Source organism: Bombina bombina, chromosome 1 (assembly GCF_027579735.1).
Source record: "Bombina bombina isolate aBomBom1 chromosome 1, aBomBom1.pri, whole genome shotgun sequence".
In the NCBI taxonomy this organism is placed as follows: Eukaryota; Metazoa; Chordata; class Amphibia; order Anura; family Bombinatoridae; genus Bombina; species Bombina bombina.
The window spans coordinates 1542272217-1542295313 of NC_069499.1; the positions used below are offsets into that span (position 1 = coordinate 1542272217).

The 23097-nt window shown below is 41.1% G+C and overlaps 1 protein-coding gene across 2 annotated transcripts in view; it reads right to left on the reverse strand.

The window, feature by feature from the left end:
- SPATA20 (spermatogenesis associated 20) overlaps positions 1-23097 on the reverse strand; it is a 416269-nt gene that overhangs the window by 301765 nt on the left and 91407 nt on the right. For both annotated transcript variants that reach the window (XM_053708760.1, XM_053708751.1), the window contains exon 3: positions 20243-20307. In XM_053708760.1, coding sequence (XP_053564735.1) covers positions 20243-20307 — 65 coding nt within the window. The remainder of the gene's footprint in view (positions 1-20242; positions 20308-23097) is intronic.

The following is a 23097-nucleotide window of genomic DNA, read 5'->3' on the forward strand; positions in this document are numbered from 1 at the left end:
CTCAGCTATGACCTTCAGGACCCACGGATCCGGCACGTCCCTGGACCAAGCGTCTGAAAACAGCAACAGTCTGCCCCTTACGCGATCCAGCTTTGGATTGGGGGCCGCCCCTTCATGTCGACTTGTTCTCGGCGGGCTTCTTGCTCTGCTTGGATTTATTCCAGGATTGAGCCGGTTTCCAAGTGCTCTTGGTTTGCTCGGGCTTAGATGAGGACTGCTGATGTTAGAACTTTTCAGATCGAAAGGAACAAAAATTAGATCCCTTAGATTTGTTCTTTTTATCCTGCAGTAGGAAAGCACCCTTGCCCCCTGTAACCGTGGAGATAATGGAGTCCAGGCCTGGACCAAATAAAATGTTTCCCTTAAAGGGGAGGGAAAGTAGTCTAGACTTAGAAGTCAAGTCTGCAGACCAGGACTTCAGCCAGAGCGCCCGACGCGTCTGCACTGAGAAACCAGTGATTTTAGCATTCAGGCGAATAATCTGCATGTTTGCATCACAAATAAAAGAGTTAGCAAATCTCAAAGTCTTAATTCTGTTCTGGATAACGTCGAGGGGACCCCTCACCTCAATCAATTCCGCTAAGGAGTTGCACCAGTAGGCCACAGCTCCAGCACCCAAGGCAACAGCCGCTGCAGGTTGAAATAAATATCCCGTGTTTTAAAACATTTTTCTGAGAAAATTTTCCATCTTCTTATCCATTGTCTCTCTGAAAGACGAGCTATCCTCAAGAGGGATAGTAGTACGCTTAGTTAACATGGAGATAGCACCATCCACCTTAGAGACAGAACCCCATAACTCCAGCTGAGAGTCTGGGACCGGGAATAATTTTTTAAAGGCAGACGAAGGGGAAAAGGAAGATCCAATTCTATCCAATTCATTTTTAATATAATTTGCCATTTTTACAGCTACAGGAAAAGTTAGGGGTGCTACCCTGTCCTTGTACACTCTGTCTAATTTAGGGATCAAAGGTTCATCAGGCAACTTGGCCTCTGGAACCTCTAAAGTCAAAAGAACCTCTTTTAGAAGAAAACATAGATGTTCCATTTTAAATCTAAAGGCTGGCTCCTCCGCAGCCAGAGGCCTAGAGGTAGCAGACTCCGATCCAGAAATTTCACCCTTTGAAGACTCAGAGTGTGACCCGTCCTGGAATACTTTAAAGGCAGACAAATCAAGTAAATCACTGGATGTCCCCTAGACCGGAAAGCTATGTTTAACCTTTTGCTTGTGCTTAGGCGAGGTAGAGCACTAAGGGCCTCAGACACCGCCTTCTTTAACTGCGAGGAAAAGTCTGATGGTAAAAGGCTCCCTCCAGATGGAGGATCAGGCGTGCTATGGGAAGCTGCATGTAACAATAGAGATGATTGATGGGTATGCACCTCACGGGACAGCGAGTCCTCAGAGATGGACGGTTCAGTCGTACTAAAGGGGTTAACCTTCTTAGACATAATAACCTTGTTGATGCATATGGAACATAGTTGAGATGGCGGGCACACCAAGGCCTCCTCACAGACAGGTATTACTATTAGGAATAGAGAGAGTATCCTCAAGCATATCAGGATCCTCCATAGCTTGCGCTAACAATAGTAGGATACAAATACATGCACTTTTTATTCCTCACAATAAGTGGGACACTCACCACCTCCTAGACCCAGGCAATCAGAGAAGAAGCGACCTTTCCGACAGCTATCTCGGTCAGGAAAGAGAAAACGAAAGTGTGACCACCCTGTCACATAGTGCGCAAGGCAGGACTGCCCCTGCTAAGAGAAAAAGCACGCCAAGCTACAAGCTGCACAGCGTTCAAAGTGAAAGTAAAACACCTGTATGTTCCATTACCGCATAACAACAGTCTGAGCCCAAAATAAATCATACACATATAGTAGCATAAATCAAAGAAACACATTTGATTAATCCCCACTATTCAATAACATCCCTCAGGAGATATTAAACCACAATTCTATAAAGATAAAAGGAGTCACACTGTGACCCTGTCTTCAGCAATTTCAACATAAGTAAAAATTGAAATGGGGGGGGGGGGGCAGAGCTAGCAGCAGCACTTGCAGAAAGCTCTATCCTGAGACCGACAAATAACCATTATATTAGGGTTAATCTTTGGCCCTAGATCATAGTAAAGACCCTTGGATGGTAAATTCTACAAGAAAGTACACTCAGATTATTTTTATTTTGGGGAGGCCGGAGTGAGCTCCATACTTCCGGTATCATCCTGACCGGTACCCTACTAGGAAAGACCGCGGCTGCTGCCAACTCTGGAACTTCCAACTGCTTCAAACAGACTAAAACTCTGGATGCACCCAGGATAACACCCGATGAGCTGGTAGAAGATCCCAGGAGGTAATATTTATAAGCTGACAGCAATATACATGCATGTTATATAGACACAAAAGGCCAGTTCACAGACTAAGCTGATACTTCTGAGATCCTCCGTGTAATACTACCTGTTTCAGTCACCAGGCACACCAAAAAACCTTAGAATTGGTCCGACACCATACCCCACATAAGCCAAATATAGAGGAGTGTAACATTGTTTTCTACGAGGAGTAAGTGGCGGGAAAATCGCCGTCTTCACTTGCACTTGCCATACAAAGTGACCTTATTTCAGACTACAGAGTCCAACATATACTGATTAATATTGACTGAACTACTGCTACCTCCCACACAGTCACCCTGGTTTGGGGCTTTATTTTTCCTGCCTATACCTCAGACCACTTGCAGTAGTCACAGTCAAGAGACTTTCATACTCAAATTAATACTGGGAAAGTCCCGGCCCTGCAGGCCCTCACCATGGTTCTGTCTACCTCCTCCTTGCTTTATTTCTATACAGACTCTCTCTGTGCTGAAGATGCTGATATAAACTAACAGGCTGGCACCTGGGGGGACTGTGTCTGCACTATATTTATACCTTTTGCTAACTTTAAGTTGATCGCTACTCACATTGATTCTCCATGTGTCTACACTTGAGCTTTTTCCATACTCAAATACTATGTCTCAAGCTACTAAACGAAAACCAAAATCACCACCCCAGATAAAAAGAACAGTAGTAGACCACTTCAAAGATCAACCTTCCAGACAATCTCTATCACCAAGAGGCACCCATTCCTCACTAGACGAGAACTATTCTGAAAACAGTATGTATTCCCAACACCTGTCATCTGATAATTTGGCCTCCAATATAGTTGACGTCCTGACCCATCGCATGAACATGCTACAAGACACTTTGACCAAAGAAAGAAAGAGTTCCACAGCCGACCTCCGTAGAGACATAGCGGCGCTTGGAGAACGTACGGAAGCACGAAGATCTGGCCGTTGACCATACTTATCTCCTGTCCTACTCCCAGAACTTATCTGTCCAGATTTCAGACCTTGAATTGAAATTAGCGAATATGGAGTACAGGTCTAGACGCAATAACCTGAGATTCAAAGGAGTACCTGAAGAAGTTGGATCAGCTGATCTGGAGCAGTTCATTCTGGAATTATGCCAACACCTTCTACCTACACTAGACCCTCCTGGTCTCATTCTGGACAGAGTCCATCGAGTCCCCAGGCCGCGAAGGGACGTTTTGGCTAGGGTGCACTTCTTCACCCATAAAGAAAAAATTCTTTGTGAGATGGCTAACCACCCAAACTTACCATCAAAATTCCGACAATTGTCGATATTCCCAGATGTCTCAACATATACCCTCCAAAAAAGAAGGACATTTAGATCCATCACCCAGACCCTACGGAAAGGAAACATTAGGTATTGATGGGGATACCCCACTAAACTCATAGTCTCTAAGGATGGCTCCACACATACCATACTGACTCCAAAGGAAGGCCTGGACCTCCTTTAAAATTGGGACTTGTCCCTTTCTCTGGATCAAGAATCAGGAGATGCTCCTGTATCCACACTTCACCCAACAGCACCTGAGTGGTGCCCTCTCCTGCAGCGATCAGCTACATAATGTTTTAAGTATATCCATAATTTAACATTGTATTTCACTGTTTAGTTCACTGCCTACTGTTCTAGGTATACTCATTGTATTGTTTTATCCTCTGATATACATGTGAAGGCCAGGATCTGATAATAATATACAGTAGTATGGTTATCACTGATAGGCTATTTGTTTCTTACCTCGGTAAATAATAACCTTTGTGCTACCAATATTCTACCGTTCAGGCAACATTGTACCCTTAGCTGACCACTCCTTAGATGGATGACACTAATATATTTAGTTCCAACAAGAACCTATTGACATGGCTTAGTTGATATTATACAACAACTCCTTACTGTCCAGGCTACGGTACTCCCCACATAATTTACTCATTAGTCTAATGTTGTTATATATCTGTACTGCCTATACTCTGTTGATCTGACTGGGACATTCCCGCCGGGTCATGGGATGTGGACTGCATACATAATACAGAGGAATATTCCTTAATAAGCAGCCCCATGTCCCAGTACCCATACCTAGGATGGTGTAAAGAATTTAAAAGAAAGAAAGTTGTCTATATATTCCATATAGGATGTTTGAGTTATGCACATTTTCTTCCCACTGTTTATTTCTCTGCTTATGCAAGTTAACACGAAAATACTTCAAGGTGTAAATTACCTTATTTGTTCCTATTCCACCCCCCACCCCCCCTTGAGGTGCCAGCCCACCACCTCTGTTACTTTTCACAGTAATAAACCCCCTCAGAAATACTGATAGTATCATCCCTTGTTACGGGGACCGAGGAGGTCACTCTTCATTGCAGTAGTACCTCTTCTACGGGTGGAATATCATACCACCCTCCCTGGAAAACCCTTTATCACATATTACCCTTGACTCATAGTATTAAGGGTTGCCCATAGTCTAGCTGTTAAGTGTTTCCAATAGACAAGACCCTTAAAATTCAGAAATAATAGTTGATACCCCAATTGCTGCAACACGCTAGTAATATTGTACAACCCAAATTGCTTGCTTGCCATAGCTACAGAACTGGTGACCAGATCCTATCGTCAATACAGCGGCTGTCAAGTGAGCAGCTCTGATTATTTACAGACTCTCCGGGTTTGGTGAGTAATTCCCTCCCCGATCCCTACCCTCCTTCCTATCCTATACCACCCCTTTTACCCCGACACTCTTCCCAAACATGAGTGAAATCTCTGAAAAGCTGACATTTGCCACCCTAAATGCAAAGGGACTAAATTCTCCAACTAAACGCAGCCTACTGTCTAATCTTATGAAGTCCTTAAGAGTTCATATTATCTTTTTACATGAGACTCACTGGCTAAATTCTCGCCCGGACCCTTTCAGATCCTCTGAATACCATACACAGTATTGCTCTTCCTTTAGTGAGAAGTCCAGGGGTGTAGCAGTCCTAATCCATAGATCAGTAAGTTTTTAACATATCTATGACGAGAAGGATGACTAGGGTAGATCGCTAGTACTAATTTGTAAATTAAATGGATTTTTGTATACATTAGTAAACGTCTATGCCCCCAACCAATCACAGCCCCACTTCTTGAAAACTATTCTCTCCAAGGTTGAACCGATTAAGGCGGGAACAATGGTTTTAGGGGGTGACTTTAATATGGTCTGAGACCCACTAAAAGACAAAAGGGTCCAACACAATAAAGACATTGACTCATATACAGTGAGTACAGCTGCTAAATTCCGATCTCACATAGCGCACTATAATTTATTTGATGTTTGGCGAGCTCTCCACCCTGGGGAACAAGTTGATATGTTCTTTTCTAGGCCCCACAATACATACTCTAGATTGGACTAATTTTTTTATTGAATCATGGACCCTCAACAGAGTTAGTTCATCACATATACGGGTATGTTCGTGGTCTGACCAGGACGTGTCACTTTTCACTCTCACTACGGACATGACCAAATCCTCTAGACCCTCCTGGAAGCTGCCTAAAGTCCTGCTACATGACAAAGAATTTAAAGCCTCCCTCCAGACTTCAATTGCAGAATTCCTATCAATTAACGTATATCAGAGTGTATATCAGAGGTATCTGCATACAGAAACAAGCTTTCATGAGAGCTCAGAAAAGTGCCCCGTTAGGCTCTCTGGTCTCTTCATTGAGGAAAAAAGAATCAGTTAGCAAGTCCTCTCTCACAGCAGCACTGGCGTTGGAAATTAAAGCTCTAAGAGATCAAATTGCCGAAAAAGAGTTAGAAAGAGTCAGGGATCCTTTCACACACTTTAAACAGTTAATGTATTATCAAGGCAATAAAGCCTCTTCTCTGTTAGCCCGTAAACTACGGGGAAGAAGGACAGCTGCTGCTAGAATTCTTGCAATAGATAGAGGAGACACCACAGTCACTTCCCCCAGAGATATTGGCGAGGCATTCACCACTTATTACTCGAAGTTGTATAATCTTAAACTCGACATACACAGATCTGACCCTGCGCCACAAGACTTTATTTCCTTCTTAGATAAACTAAAACTTCCATTGCTTCCCACTTCAGCCAGAGAAGAGTTACTGACGCCCTTTACAGTAACTGAACTTAATACAGTCATTAAACACATGCAAAATAATAAAGCTACGGGCCCCGATGGCTACTCCGCAGACTTCTACAAGATGTTCCGAGTTAATCTAAGTTTGACCCTCTTGAAATTATATGCAGAAGCTCGGGATCAGGGATCGCTCAGAAAAGAATTCCTACAAGTCACTATCCTTACCATACCAAAGCAGGGTTAAGATCCTAGCCAATGTAGCAGCTATAGACCGATTTCGCTAATAAACCTAGACGCTAAGTTATACGCCAAACTCTGCACTAACCGTTTACGCCTTCTCCTCCCCAGTCTTATACACCCAGACCAAGTATGGATTATGTTCGGTAGGGAAGGGCCTGATAATACCAGAAGTGTGCTTAATATTCTCTCAGAATCCTTTAGACTAAAACATTTCATGCTGGCCCTGTCTTCAAATGCAGAAAAAGCGTTTGACAGGGTCAGGTGAGAATACATATGGTTGGTGGGGTCTATATACCCTTATCTGGACCCCCTCCCACCCACCCTTTTTTTTCCCCTTCTCTTCCCTTCCCCCCCAGCCCTCTCACCACGCCTGGAACCATTCACTTAGACGCCTAGAGAGTCTCCTTCATGGAAACCAGCATGTAAAACTCTAAAGTTAATATGTTGAAATGTTTAAGCAGAATATTATATATAAAAGTGCTGTAGTGAATTTGTTTAAATGCCAATTACAGGTAATCTATTGTTTACTATGAACCTTAATATGATGATCTAAATCAGTGTCAGTACTAATTCTAGAGGACCTCCCAACGCAACTTTGATTATGTTGGACTCTGTTCTTTAGAAATGGACGCTGAACCAGAAACTGACACGCAATCCAAACCATTTCCATGTAATGTTTATGTGTTCATGTGTTGTCATTTCAGTAGATGTGCTACTGTTTATGTAAATTCTATTTCCAAATTAAAATTATTTAAAATGGAAAGAAAAAAAAAAAATTGAAACTATCTTACCAGATTCTAAGCTGTGGAACAGAAACACAGCCTCTCAAGTGTGACAGTCACAGTCTTGTGGCATCACTCCTGACATGGACTTGAGTGAAGAAAGCAGACAGTGAAACTCGTCAACACTAGTTGCTTAAGGAGCTGTTAGCAGGCAGTCTGGATGGGTTCACAGAAAGACTCTCTCTGCATCTCCAGACTCTAACTTTCGTCAATGCTCTCACTGAGAGGCTGACAAGACTACTTAAAACTCAAGTTACATAACGAAAGGCATATATCCCTCCTGAGGAACAACTCAGAAATCTTCTGACACTTCTCTGCCATCCTCCTATGACGAAAGGCAAAGAATGACTGGGGGATAGGGGAAATGGGAGAGGTATTTAAGTCTTTGGCTGGGGTGTCTTTGCCTCCTCCTGGTGGCCAAGTTCAGTATTTCCCAACAGTAAGGAACGAAGCCGTGGACTCTCCTTATATTAAGAAGGAAAACACTGACACAAGTAGCTGTAGCTACCTCCACAGGTCCAGCTTTCATCTCAGTCACATTAAATCATCAATAGTTACCTGGTATCATTGGATTTGCACAGATCATGATATTTACTGCACAACATGAATTATTCAGACATAAAGGCCATAAAACAAGGGTTATAAATAGAAACATAAATTCTGCCCTGAAGACACCTCATGAACAAATGATAAAAAGAAAATACAACACATATTCCATTAGTAGCTTTAGACAACCCTACTGTACATGTAATAGTATAAAAGCAGCCCCTCACCATATCCCTCAATGGAAATTAACCCTTACCACAAAATTACTATATGCTTCATTGCAATTTAACCCTAGCACCCAAGCACAATATGTCCCATGGTGGTTTACCCCAAAGCACCACTCACAATATCCCTCATTGTACTTTAGCCCAAAGCACCACTCACCCCGTCCCTCATTAACTTGAACCTTACCATAACTCACAAGATTTCCGTTACTCCTCTGTGGCCCTAAAGAACCACTCAAAAATAAACATAACAAAGCTGTCCCAAACTCCCAAGACATTAACACTGTTCCAATCCTTCCAGCACAATTAAAGGGACATGAAACCCAAGAAGCATACAGTTTATTTATATTATCTAATTTGCTTAATTTTCTTGGAATCCTTTGTTGCAATCCACTACTTGGAGCTAGCTGAATACATTGAGTGAGCCAATGAAAAGAGTCATAAATGTGTAGCCACCAATCAGCAGCTAACTTCCTGTAATACATTGCTGCTCCTGAGCCTACCAAGGTATGATTTTCAACAAAGGATACAAATGGTAGAAAGCAAATAAGGTAAAAGAAGTACATTGTCAAGATGTAAAATCGAGTGCTCTATCTGAATCATGAACGTTTTATTTTGACTTTACTGACCCTTTAACCCTAAACACAGCCTCTCTAATCGTAAGTAGCTCTAATGGCTTAACCTGTTCCCCCTAATTGACTTGCAAAACATTGTACCAAAATTACAGTATTAAATGATTTTAACACATTTGTTTAGTGTATACATATATATACACATACATACATACATATACACACAGTATGTATATATATATATATATATATATATATAATAAATTATGCTTACCTGCCACAGCTCAATTCATAACTTTTGGGAATTCAGACCCTGGCCACCAGGAGGAGGGAAAGACACCCCAGCCAAAAGTTTAAATACCTCCCCCACTTCCCTCATCCCCCAGTCATTCTGCCGAGGAACAAAGAACAGTAGAAGAAATATCAGGGTGAAAAGGTGCCAGAAGAATAAAATTAACAGACGCCACGTAGAAAAACACGGGCGGGGAGCTGTGGACTCTTTCCATCTGAAGAAAAGAAAATTATCAGGTAAGCATAATTTATGTTTTTCTTCATAAATGGAAAGAGTCCACAGCTGCATTCATTACTTTTGGGAAAACAATACCCAAGCTATAAAGGACACTCAATGCAAAACGGGAGGGTACAAAAGGCAGCCTATTCTGAGGGCACCAGGCCTACAAACCATACCCAAAAAACCCGAAGCCGATAAAGCTTTGAAAAAGGAAAAGGCCCCAAGGACACTGACCCGCAGATAGTCCATCAAACCTTGCTAGAGACCGCAGAAAAGGACTCAACTGAGCCAACCCGCCTCCAGGAGACACCGCCGCCCAGCAGTCGGTCCCCAACAATCCACCCCTTACAAGAGAAATGGATCAAGCACCAAAAACTCCCCCAAAAAAAGGAGAAAACGTGAAAGAAAAAAATCAAGGATCCCCGAAGGGACCTCAAATATAGTGCAACCGGTTCCACATGAAAAAAAGAACACTGAGAACCAAGTCAAGCTCACAGAGACCCGAAACGGTTTTGAGAAACAGACAGGCAACGAGAAAAAACAGCACCCACACTTGGTATGCAAACTCTCAACCTTCAGGTAGTGAAGCCGCTAAGAAAATCACTAGATCAAAACAGAAGGTCAGACCCCGGAAAACGCAGAAACCACAAGGTTAAAACCGGGAACAGAAACCGAGAAGAAAACTTCTCCTAAATACAATGCAACCGCATCTTAAAAGACAACTGAAAACAGAGTCCTCAAGTCACAGATAACTCAGAATATCGAAATATTCACAGATTGAACACGTGCAGCAAGCCCAGATAAGTGTCAACCCACACGCTACAGTCATACCAGGATGACTCTGAAAAAGAATACTTGCTGGCAAGTAAGAGCAGCTGAAAAGAGATATCAAATCCCAATTGCCAGAACATCCACTAAACAGTGGCACATCACAGGCTTTCCAAAAGCCATCAGTCCTTCTCAAATATCTTGAACATAGAGAAAGCACAAAACCTCAAGAAGGCTTACCGAACTTTAAAAGGCCCGAGGACGAACACATATCTCAGATCCTGCTCCACACCGTACCAGCCCAAGTGACAGGCAGGTCTGAAAAACAGAGGAAAAGAAAGGACCCCAAACACCAACCCCTAGGGAAGGATGGAATGGGGTTAACTCGGTCACCCCAACAGAACTTGGGTGCTAACCCAAGAGCTCCTTCAAATAGGAACTGCTAGGAAATCAAAAATTTAAATTAATGAGTCAGAGATGTACAAATCCCCTTCATCACATCTCCGAAACATTAATTAAAACTTTGGATTTTTTTCACCCAAAAGGTCATGAGTGCATTTCATTTGGAAATATTATTTACATATTTGCACCCAGGTAGTTGCCAGCAGGTGGGTGGTATACATATAAAATCATACAAATATGATTTTTGTGTCCCTTTTAATTCATCTCCAAAATATCCCGCATGATACCTAGAGCATTTGCCTTAGGGCTGCTGCTAATTAATATATTCATTATGGATATTACAAATGGCATTTCAGTAAAGGTAGCATTTTTTTGCTGATTATATAAAAAAAACAGTTTTGACATTTAGGGGCATAAAAATTGATTAATGATTTTAGTAATTTAGAAAAAAAAATCACAGCGGTAACCATCTTAATTGTTAATAATAAAAAAAAATCAGTGTAGAAAAAAAAACAATCGGGCCAAATTACGAGTGGTGCACTAACAGTTACATGAGAGCGATATGATATCGGGTTTATCACGGCTCTTTGTGTGCGTCATATTACAAGTTGAAAGTAAATGCGAACGCGTGAGTGCAATCATGATTTACACTAGAATGACTACCATATCCTCAGAGCTCTGGTTAACTGTTTCGCAAAACAAAAAAAGTGTGTCACAAAACCACATCAAAAATATATTACAAAGTACAGTTACACTCATAATAACACTATATTAAAAAAATATTGCACAAAAAAAGGAATATTAGCTAAAACATATGAGGTCTCAGGCAAAGGGCTGTATCATAGATACATACATACACGTCTAAATAAATAAATTATATATATATATATATATATATATATATATATGTATTTACAGACATATATACACACATATAAACACATAAATACATATGTACAAACATATAGACATACATAGAAGAGCATTTGAGGGGTGTGAAAGTAAAATACCTTTATGGTTCAGATACGAGCATGCAATTTTAAGTTATCATTCAGTTTACCTCTTTAATCAAATTTACATTATACTTTTGATATCCTTTGTTGAAAAACATACCTAGGTAAGCTCAGGAGAAGCAAAGCCTTACTGGGAGCTAGCTGCTGATTGGTGGCTATGCACATATGCCTCTTGCGATTTGCTCACCAGATACACTGTGATAAAAACATTCTCTAACACAATAGAGCAGCTCTATTTGCCCTTATGACCCTTTAAATGCCTTGATACCTCTGTGTATCATATTTTTGTCAGTTTTATATGAGGTAACTCCGGACAATAATTATATTATTTGTAGGACTTGATAATGTAAAGCTCTAGTGACCTAAGAAGTCTCATCAGTGCTGTGAGGTTCCTTAAAGAATTCTAGAGCTGTTTACCTCGCTGTACAGGGTTCTGGTGTGAAGGAGAAACACTGCACATTACATATAATGCTCAACAAAAGGGTCCAATGGTTGTGCATGATTTCTCTCCTTGCCAGCGCATTTTTGATCATTAGGCCCACAGGCCTTGGTTATTATAGCAAAAATTTGCTCTAATTCGTAAGTTATTTTAAGATTAGTGACCCTGCGGCTCTATGTGTTTAACCTCTGCAAATGGGTTAAACACATAGTTAAAGTATCACCCAGGACACACAGAACACCGATGGTCTATAGCAACATCTGTCTCATATCCAATCAGCAGAACCTGCTATTCAACTAGCACTGCTGACTGACTCATTGGAAGTTTCCTCTGGACATGCAGTCCTCTGCAGGTCCTGAGCAGTACTTTAAAGATGTATTTAACCCAATTGTGGAAGTTAGCGCATGTATTGATTCAACTATTACAATTCTTTAACAACTGGTACATTATATAATTTCTCTTATTTATATTATTATTATTATCGGTTATTTGTAGAGCGCCAACAGATTCCGCAGCGCTATAAACAAAGGGGGAGTAAAACAAAACAATTATAGGGATCAAATGGGTAGAGGGCCCTGCCAAGAGTTGCACTGTTGTAGTCAGCTCTTAAGAAGGTGATCTACAAACAGCTGGACTCTTAGGCTTACATGCTAAGGGGGTTCAGGGGATAGCAATGGAGGAGAGGAACTGGTATAAAGAAAGGTTAGCATAGGTTGTATGCATCCCTGAACAGTAGAGTCTTTAGGGAGCGCTTGAAGCTTTCAAAACTAGAGGAGAGTCTTGTGGGGCGAGACAGAGAGTTCCACAAGATGGGGGCGAGTCTGGAGAAGTCCTTTAAACGGGAGTGTGATGAGGTTACCAGAGAGGAGGAGAGGAGGAGGTCGTGAGCAGAGCGAAGGGGACGGGAGGAAGAGTATCTGGAGACAAGGTCTGAGATATAGGGGGAGCACTGCAGTTGAGGGCTTTGTATGTCAGAGTGAGAGTTTTGTGTTTGATCCTGGAGGCAAGAGGAAGCCAGTGAGGGGATTGGCAGAGAGGTGCAGCAGATGAAGAATGACATATAAGGAAGATGAGTCTGGCAGAGGCATTCATTATGGATTGTAAAGGAGCTAGGCGGCAGGTGGGGAGACCAGAGAGGACAGAGTTAAAGTAATCAAGACGGGAAAGAATGAGAGAGTGGATTAAAATCTTAGTTGTGTCTTGTGTAAGGAACTGTCTAATTTTAGAGATATTTTTAAGGTGGTAGCGGCAGGCTTTAGCCAAGGACTGAATGTGAGGAGTGAAAGAAAAATCTGAGTCAAATGTGACCCAGAGTCAACGGGCATTTGGGTAAGGGGTAATGATGGAGTTGTCGATAGTAATAGAGAGATTGGGGGTGGAGATTTTGGAAGAAGGGGGGAAAATAAGGAGCTCAGTTTTGGAGGGATTTAGCTTGAGGTAGTGAGAAGACATCCAGGAAGAGATGTGAGAAAGACAGTTAGTGACATGGGTTAGCAAGGAAGGAGATAGGTCTGGTGCAGAGAAGTAGATTTGGGTGTCGTCGGCATACAAATGATATTTGAAACCATGAGACTTTATTAGGGAACCTAGTGATGACGTGTAGATTGAGAAGAGAAGGGGACCGAGGACAGAGCCTTGCGGTACTCCGACAGAAAGTGGTGACGGGGCAGAGGAGGCCCCAGAGAAGGCTACACTGAAGGTACGGTTTGACAGGTAGGAAGAGAGCCACGAAAGGGCTGTGTCACAGATGCCGAAGGATTGGAGGGTTTGGAGCAAAAGAGGGTGGTCAACAGTGTCAAAGGCTGCGGACAGATCAAGGAGGATAAGCAGAGAGAAGTGGCCTTTTGATTTTGCTGTAAGTAGGTCGTTGGTAACCTTAACAATAGCGGTCTCTGTGGAGTGATGGGGACGAAATTCAGATTGCAGTGGGTCAAGAAGGGAGTTTAACGTAAGGAAATGGGATAGGCGTGCATATATTAGTTTTTCAAGAAGCTTTGAGGCAAGAGGGAGGAGGGAAATAGGGCGGTAGTTTGGGGAGGTAGGATCAAGGGAAGGTTTTTTTGAGGATAGGTGTGACCAGTGCATGTTTCAGCGACGAGGGAAATATAGCGGTGCTGAGGGAGAGGTTGAAAATATGTGTTAGTATAGGGGTGAGGGTAGCAGAGAGGGAGGGGAGTAGCTGTGAGGGGATAGGGTCAAGGGGACAGGTAGTGAGGTGACAGCGCAGTATAAGTGCCGAAACTTCTTCCTCAGTAACAGGGGAGAATGAGCTAAGTTTAAGGTTATGTGGGTTGTGGTTGAGTGAGAGCATTTGAGGGGGGGAGAGAATGGAATTATGTTGAGAGCCGATTTCATTTCTGATGCAGTCAATTTTGCTATTGAAGTGGCTGGCAAAGTCTTGAGCAGATAGAGAAGTTGTATTAGGAGGTGGGGGAGGGCGGAGGAGAGTATTGAAAATGGAGAAAAGACGTTTTGGGTTTGAAGAAAGATTAGAGATAAGAGTAGAGAAGTAGTGTTGCTTATGGAGATTAAGGGCAGAATAGTAGGAGTTCAAGATGAATTTGTAAGGAAGAAAATCAGCTGAACTCCAAGATTTTCTCCAGTACTGCTCAGCAGTATGGGAACATCTGCGTAGGTTCCGTGTCAGAGGAGTATGCCAGGGCTGAGGATGAGTGTGTGATTTACGAGCTATGGTAAGATCGGTGAGATTGTCAAGGACGGATATAAGGGTGGAATTATAGTGGCAGATAGATTGTTCAGGGCAGGAAAAGGAGAAGGATGAGAGGAGAGGTTTGAGGGAATTAGCAAGCTGTTGCTGATCTAAAGACATAATGCTTCTGTGAAGTTTGGTGTGAGGAGTAGAAGGAGGGAGAGTTGTAGGGAGGGATGATATGTTGCAAGTAAGGAGATGGTGGTCAGAAAGAGGAAAGGGGGAGTTTGTGAAGTTTGAGAGAGAGTGCATCGATAGCTAAAGATCAGGTCAAGAGAGTGACCTTCTGTGTGAGTGGGAGAATCAGTCCATTGTGACAAACCGAAAGAGGAAGAGAGTTGCAGAAGTTGTTTTGCAGATGAGGCAGTGGGATTGTCAAGAGGGATGTTGAAGTCACCAAGAATGAGTGCAGGGGTGTCTAAGGAAAGGAAATAAGGTAGCCAGGTAGCCAAGTGATCTAGAAATTGAGTTGAGGAGCCAGGGGGTCGGTATATGACTGCAACACATATAGAGAGAGGAGAGAATAAGCTAATCATGTGGGTTTCAAATGAGGGAAATGTGAGGGAGGGGATGGGTTGTATTTGTTGAAAGGTGCAACGAGAGGAAAGTAAAATACCTACACCACCTCCTTTACTATTACCAGACCTAGGAGTGTGGCTGAAGTGGAGACCCCCATGTGAAAGAGCAGCAGTGGATGCTGTGTCTAGGGGAGAGAGCCAGGTTTCTGTTAGGGCCAGAAGGTTGAGGGAGCGAGAGATAAAGAGGTCATGTATAGAAGTGAGCTTGTTACAAACAGAGCAAGAGTTCCAGAGTGCACAAGTGAAAGGGGTAGTGGCTTTTGATGCAAGAGGAATGTGAGTAAGGTTGGCTGAGTTTTGTTTTTTGAGTCTGTGGGATGGTACACAGGGATGTGCACGGCTAGGCAGTGATTGGGGATCAGGATTAGGGGAGATGTCACCAGCAGTAAGTAAAAGCAAGAAGGAGAGTGTCATGAGATGAGATACGGATTTGCAGTAGTGAGACTGCTTTTGAGACGAGGTGCAGGGGGGAGAGAGTGTTTAGGAATAGGTAAAGTTTGTGAGTACAAAAGTAAGGTGAGTATAAGAGATATGGGCTAGTGAACAGTGCAGGTGGAAAGGGAGAAGGAGTAATTGAATAATGTAGTTTGTTATAGAGACAAGAGGTAGCATATTTAAGCTTTGAGTCATTACGGTTACTTCAGTAGATCACATCTTCAAGTGTCTGTATAACCTATTTAAAACATGTATATTGCTATGAGTATAGAATATGCAATAATAATTCTAGCTCTGCATATTGCATTTCAGAACTGACTAAATGAGAGTGATACATATGAAACACATAATAAACACACAAGTTTATTTTAAAAGCTCATGTATTGTATCAGTTATAGCAACATTTTACCATTAAAAGGCCACTGAACTCACAGCATACATAAGCAATTAAGCACTACATTGTTAAAAACAAAAATATTATAACTTCTATTTTGTATTTGGTAGCATTACAAGGTTTTACAAATCAAGAGCAGTTCAGCGATAAACCTCCTGAAAAGCCTGATGGAATTCGTATCATTGGTCTCCTCCCCTGTGGTCAGTTAGATGAGCTTGTGCTCTGAGCTAACCAATCACTGTGCAGAACGCTGTATCCTTAGGTAAATGTCATCATGTCTGATGAAGGTGCTTCTGCCTCTCTTGGAAGAAGTGAAACTAAACAATATTCAGACAGATTTTACAGCAAAAGCACAAAAATATTTTTCTGCTGCCTCAGTTTGGCAGATAATGTCTAAACTGTTGGGCTGGTACTGTCAGTGTGTTTTACCAGTGATCACAGAAATAAAAAGCTTCTGCTGTTAATACCTCTTAAAGGGATACTAAACCCAAATTTTTCCTTTCATGATTCAGATGCAATTTTAAGCAACTTTCTAATTGACTCCTATTATTAATTTTTCTTCGTTCTCTTGCTATTTTTATTTGAACAGCAGGAATTTAAAGCTTAGGAGCCGGCCCATTTTAGGTTCAGTACCCTGGATAGTGCTTGCTTATTGGTGGCTACAGCTGCTGAGCCAAAAATGGTCCGACTCCTAGGCTTTGCATTCCTGCTTTTCAAATAAAGATAGCAAGAGAATAAAGAACAAAATATAATTGGAGTTAAAGTTGCTTAAAATTAATAAATCATTAAAGATAACATTTGGGTTTAGTATCCCTTTAAAACAACAAACAAAATGGCGATTTGATGCGTTTAGCGATTACATCACAAGCTGTGTATTGATGCAAATAGGTAAGTGTGCAATTAACCTGTTGTGTTCCAAACCCAGAGAGATGTGTGTGTGTTTCTTTTAAACAAGGTTATTACCTGTATAGTGCGTATGTATGTTTGTTGCGTTATTGATTTTGCTAATATTTAGTAGTGTAGAAATGCTTATCGTTATTTTTTAACATTAATTGACTAAGCAGGTTCTGCTTGTTAAAGTTATTTTCTGATGTCATCCAATATGGCAGGGATCATTTTAGAGTGTCTGGCGCTTGGACAGATCTAACATTCCAAAACTTTCTGTTTGATCAAGTTCTTTTAGCTGGGGAATTCGATACGTGAAAAATGGCGCAGTAAATATGTTGTTAAGGATTACGAATTTGGATTGTGATCAGAAAAACAGGACTTGCGTGTAAAGCAGTTATTAATATGCTGATACTTATCAAACGACGACGGAGTAACTTAAAGAGACATGAAACCCAAAAATGTTATTTCATGATTCTGATAGAACATACAATTTTAAACAAGTTTCCAATTTACTTCTAGTATTTCATTTGCTGAAAGGTTTATCTAGGAAAGCTCAGGAGCAGCAAAGAACCGAAGTTCTAGTTGCCGATTGGTGGATGCATATATATATATGGATTGTGATTGGCTCAGGCATGTGTTCAGTCAGCAACCAGAAGTGCATTGCTGCTCATTGAACAAAGCATATCAAGAGAACAAAGAAAAATTGCTAATAGGAGTAAATTAGAAAGTTGCTTAAAATTTCCTGCTCTATCTGAATCATTAAAGAAAAATGTTGGGTTTCATTTCCTTTTAACGGGACTCCCATCCAGCTGCCTTTCTCTTGACCATATGTCAAGTCTCTAAAAATGTCTTCATTGTCAATTCATTTTATCTCGCTGCACGTGCACAACCTCTCTAATAGTTTGTACGGATCTGCAAATTCCTCCTTAACAGTCAAAGAGTTAAAGCGACATAAAACCCCAATTTTTTCTTTCATGATTCGGATTTAACTTTCCAATTTACTTCTGTTATCAAATTTTTCTTAGTTTTCTTGTTATCCTTTGTTGAAAAGCAAGGATGTAAGCTCAGGAGTGTGCACGTGTCTACAGCACTATATGGCAGCAGTTTTGCAACAATGTTATACATTAGCAGGAGCACTAGATGGCAGCACTATTTCCTGTCATGTAGAGCTTCGGGCACGTGCACACTAACTACCTAGGTATCTCTTCAACAAAGAATAACATGAGAAGGAAGACAATTTGATAATAGAAGTAAAATTGAAACTTGTTTAAAATTGTATTCTCTATCTGAATAATGAAATAAATATTTTGGGTTTAATGTCCCTTTAAAAGTTTCATGAAACCCCACAATTTTTGTTTCATGATTCAGACAGAGAATACAATTTAAACAACATTCCAATTTACTCCTATTATCTAATATTTCTCTTGGTATCCTTTGTTGAAAATCATACCTAGGTAGGCTCAGGAGCAGAGATGCACTACTGGGAGCTAGCTGAACACATTGGCTAGCCAATTACAACAGACATCAGCAACTAGCACCCAGTAGTGCATTTCTGTTCCTGAGACTACCTAGGTAGGATTTTCAACAAAGGATTAAAATTAGATAACAGAAGCAAATTGGAAAGTTTGCTTCTATCTGAATCATGAAAGAAAAGTTTTGAGTTTAATGTTCCTTTAAGGCAGGGGTCAGAAAACTTGACGCCCCAGATGTTTCAGAACTACATTTCCCATGATACTCAGCAAGCCTAAAGAATGTCTCATCGTTATGGGAAATGTAGTTCCAAAACATCTGGGGTGCGAAGGTTGCTGACCCTGCTTTAAGGTAAAAATATGGTAATGCATTTATAAAATCTCCAAGTTGCTATGTCCGTGTCTATTTCCATTACCACGTAGAAAAAAGTGTGCTACTGGTACACTACAAAGTGTTCAACTTCTTCAGCAAGCACCAAAAAAAATGGGAAATATTTAAAGGGATATAAAACCCAAACATTTTCTTTCATAATTACAATATGACATACAATTTTAAACAACTCTCCAATTTACTTCTATTATTGACTATTGGTAGCCTTTACTGAAAAGCATACCTAGGTAGGCTCAGGTGCTGCTGATTGGTGGTAGCACATATATGCCTCTTTACATTGGCTTAACATTTGTGTTCATCTAGTAGCTCCCAGTAGTGCATTGCTGCTCCTTGAATAAAGGATACCAAGAGAATTAAAAGGACATAATACTCATATGCTAAATCACTTGAAACTGATGCAGTATAACTGTAAAAAGCTGACAGGAAAATATCACCTGAGCATCTCTATGTAAAAAGGAAGATATTTTACCTCACAATCTCCTCAGCTCAGCAGATTAAGTTCTGTGTAAAACGTTATAATTCAGCTACTGCCCAGCTGCAGGTAAAAAAAAAAAAAAAAAAAGAAATGAACAGCAGCCAATCAGCATTAGCAGTGCTGAGGTCATGAACTCTTCTACTGTGATCTCATGAGATTTCATAGTAAACTTCCTTAAGCTGAATAGGGTAATAAGATGAGAGTGCACGAAAGCTCGCTTCCTTAGCTGTCCTGGGACAGACATACTGATTTGCTGCTTAGAAGTCCTTTACAATGGGATGTGGCTACTGAGTAACTTTTGAGGTAAAATATCTTTCATTTTTACATAGAGATGTTCAGGTGATATTTTCTAGTCCGCTTTTTACAGATATGCTGCATCACTTTCAAGTGTTTCAACATTTGGGTATTATTTAAGCAAAATTGATAATAGAAATAAATTGCAAAATTGCTTAAAAATTTTATGCTCTATCTGAATCATGAAAGACAGCTTGTGTAGGATAAGTGAATATAATTAGAAAATCTAATGACACGTTGGCAAACCATAGGGTCAGTGTGAGTATGTAAAAGAGATCTGATGCTATTAATTACTGTGGGGCAGGGCAGGGCAAGGTTAGACTATTAAGGTTGGTTTGTCCTCTGTAGATCACTGAAGGATGTAGTAGAATTAATCAGGCTACATCACTGGCATTGCAGGGACAAAAGTGCCTCTCCTGCTAAGTTTATATGTTCAGAGAACCTGATAAAGTAACAGTCATATCTTTTTATTTATAGCAAGAGACTTGTTTGTGTAACCAGCACTACCATCCCCCATGGGGGAAATATCTGTGTGTAAGTGATTATAGGTCTCTATGTCTGTCATAAAACCCTCTGGCTCCCCCCTTTGGGATCCTATTAGCTGTACAGACTGCTCTATGTGTTTAACCCCAAGCCGGCAGGAGACAGAATCTTACCCGACAGGAATATGGGCTTCATTTCTCTGACTGCCTTATCAAATGCTTCCTGACCCCAAGGAAACCTGCGGGAAAAAGAGATGTGAGCCGTGAACCTATAAATGGCACTAAAGCATTCCTGACAGTCATCTATAAGGCGATAACTACTGTGAAATAACATTACTGTGTTGGCCTCCATACATTATTAAAACTACAGGATTGCTCGTACACATTCTATAGGATTTAAGAACCAGTGCTGCATCCCAAGATAATAACGGAGTCTAAACCTTATACTAGGTCATCATTACTTTAAAGAGACAAATGACACTGTAAAAATGAAATACCCTGTTTAGTGAGATCATTTTATTTTAAAACAAATTCCAATATTTTACTGTGTGTTTAAAGGGTCAGAAAGCATGCACCTTGTGTAACTCACAGTATTAAGTTAAAAAATATATTTTTCTATAATTCTATACTTACATTTTACTCCCATATCAATTATTGGATCCGTTAGCGGGCTGCCCCCCCCCATGCCACGCCTTCTTTGGTAGTGTTATAGCACAGACTGGTCTGGTCCAATAGAATGCTTCCCCCTGCCCTATTTTCTTCCCTCATAAGTAAACAGTGAACCACATCACTAACCAATGTCTAGTTTGGTGTGTGCAGTGAAATAAGGCGCATGCGCTGGATGACCGAGACAACAGCCATTAAAAGAACTATGTTTAGATTACTCGCTAAAGCTAGATGTCTGAAGACCAGTAGGGTGACCAGAAATTCCATTTTTAATGCCATCGCAACATATTTTTAACACAGAACCCAGAAGAGGCAGAAGTTAGCACGCCTTTTTTTGTAGGTGTTTAATTGTGAGTGGACAGCTTGTGAGCAAAGAGAGATTTGAACAACAGAGAGAGAGAGAGCAATGGAACATGAGAGAAAGTTGAAAATCAAAGACAATGCTAAACAGCAGAGAGATTACCCTGTGAGCTTATGGTTAATAACTACTAGGTTCTTTAGTGTGATATCTGTTGCGAATTCTTTATTTATATCACTGAATGTGTTAGTGTGTGAGAGATACAAGAAACATCTTACAAAATGTATAAAATAAAAAGGGTCATACATAAAGTCTATGTTTAAGGCCGAATGGCCAAAACGCATTAGTTCGTTCAGCTTGTGGTGTATTTTTTAAGCCTAGTTATTGTTAAATTATATAATAAAATTAGATTTTCATTGTACCCCTACCTTATGATTATTGACATACATAGAATCTTCTGCATAACCAACTTAAAAAATCACCAGCTATGCCTGGTAGATATTACAGGTTGTTATGCCTGGTATATATTGTTATCTGTAGGTTTTCAGCAATGGAGCATGTGAAGTTGTTAATTAATAGCAGTAATAATAGTGGAAGCTAATAATTTGTATTCATTAATTCATTTACAATAAATTATTTGAAATGCTACATCCAAATCCTAATCTAATAATTCACCCTTTGGTTTTGAGTGAGTTGCGAGTCATTGGTGAAGTATCCCTTTTTCCCCTCTAGTCTAACACCTTCTATAGCTTGATGGGTCTTTATATCAGTGTCAAGCACTACTTCCTAGTGACAGAAAAATAAGGAGAGCGTCCCAAAAGAAACAAAGTCATTAACACTGGTGAGCTTTCCAGAATAATATCACAACTATGTTATGGTATCACCCTGATATCGAGGGTTAATACCAGATGAAAGATGCCCTGAATACGGGATCAGCAACACAGGAACCCAGTTAATTCCCCCCCCAACACGAGACCAAGCTCCATCTTGAGGCTAAAACAGAAAGTGTTTTATTGAGGGCTATATGCCCAGTATTTATGCAGGTCTCCCACCTGGTTGACACTCCCTAGGAGACAAGATGGGGGACTGGAAGAGTATAGTGCATTAGATAGAGGGAAGACGCCCTTTTACAGGATACAATAGAATTACATTACTTAACCAAATAAACAATTAAACACAAGAAAACAATAGAGTCCTTCTTTGCACCTGGCAGTCTGAACTCTGGAGGTGATTAAACAAGGTGAACGCTTATCACCTAAACAATAGCTGATGCCAGGAAACCTGTCTTCAGAAAATAGTTTCTCCAAACTGAACAAAGTTAACCCTTCCAGTACTGACAGAGGGGTCTGTCACACAGCTCCCTCCAGGTGGGACACTCCGGCAGACCCGGCTTGACCCTTTGGCGGGTCAACTTGGGGATGACCAGACTAGGAGGTGGTAGGAATGTCAGTTTGCCGGGATAATCCATCTGCATTCCCGTTATGAGAGAGTGCCCAGACCAGGGCTAAACAGTCCTTCAAGTTTTTGTTTTCAGAGACGCTTCTTTCCAGTTGGAGACAAATCTCATTGGCTTCTTTATGAGTTTTTGTACCTGCTCTTTATAGGTATCCACAAGTCCTTCATACTGACGTAGGGTGCCCTTGAGTTGCTGCACCTCACTATGAGCCAGCGTCAGCTTTTCCTCCAGTGTCGCTAACTTTGTCTTTAATGTTTCATGTTCCACTCTCAAGCTGGTGTTTTCTGCGGTCTGTCGGTGCAGCTTGTCTAGCAGAGATTCCCATTCTAAACGCGCTTTTTCCTCTGCGCTCCTCTTCTCTCCCGCTAGCACTGTTACGTGATTGTTTAACGTGACCATTTCATCCTCTACTTGACTCTTCTCCTTCATCAGCACATTGTAACGGGACTTCAACGTATCAATAGCGGATAGAGATTTACTGAGCTCAGTGTCCTGGGGCTCAGCAGCAGGTGGGTCGGTCTCGGTGGCACGGATCTGGGCACGGGTAGTCACAGGGTTAACATCAGCGGGACCCATGGGAGCGTAGGCAGAAACAAGGGGGGCCAAGTC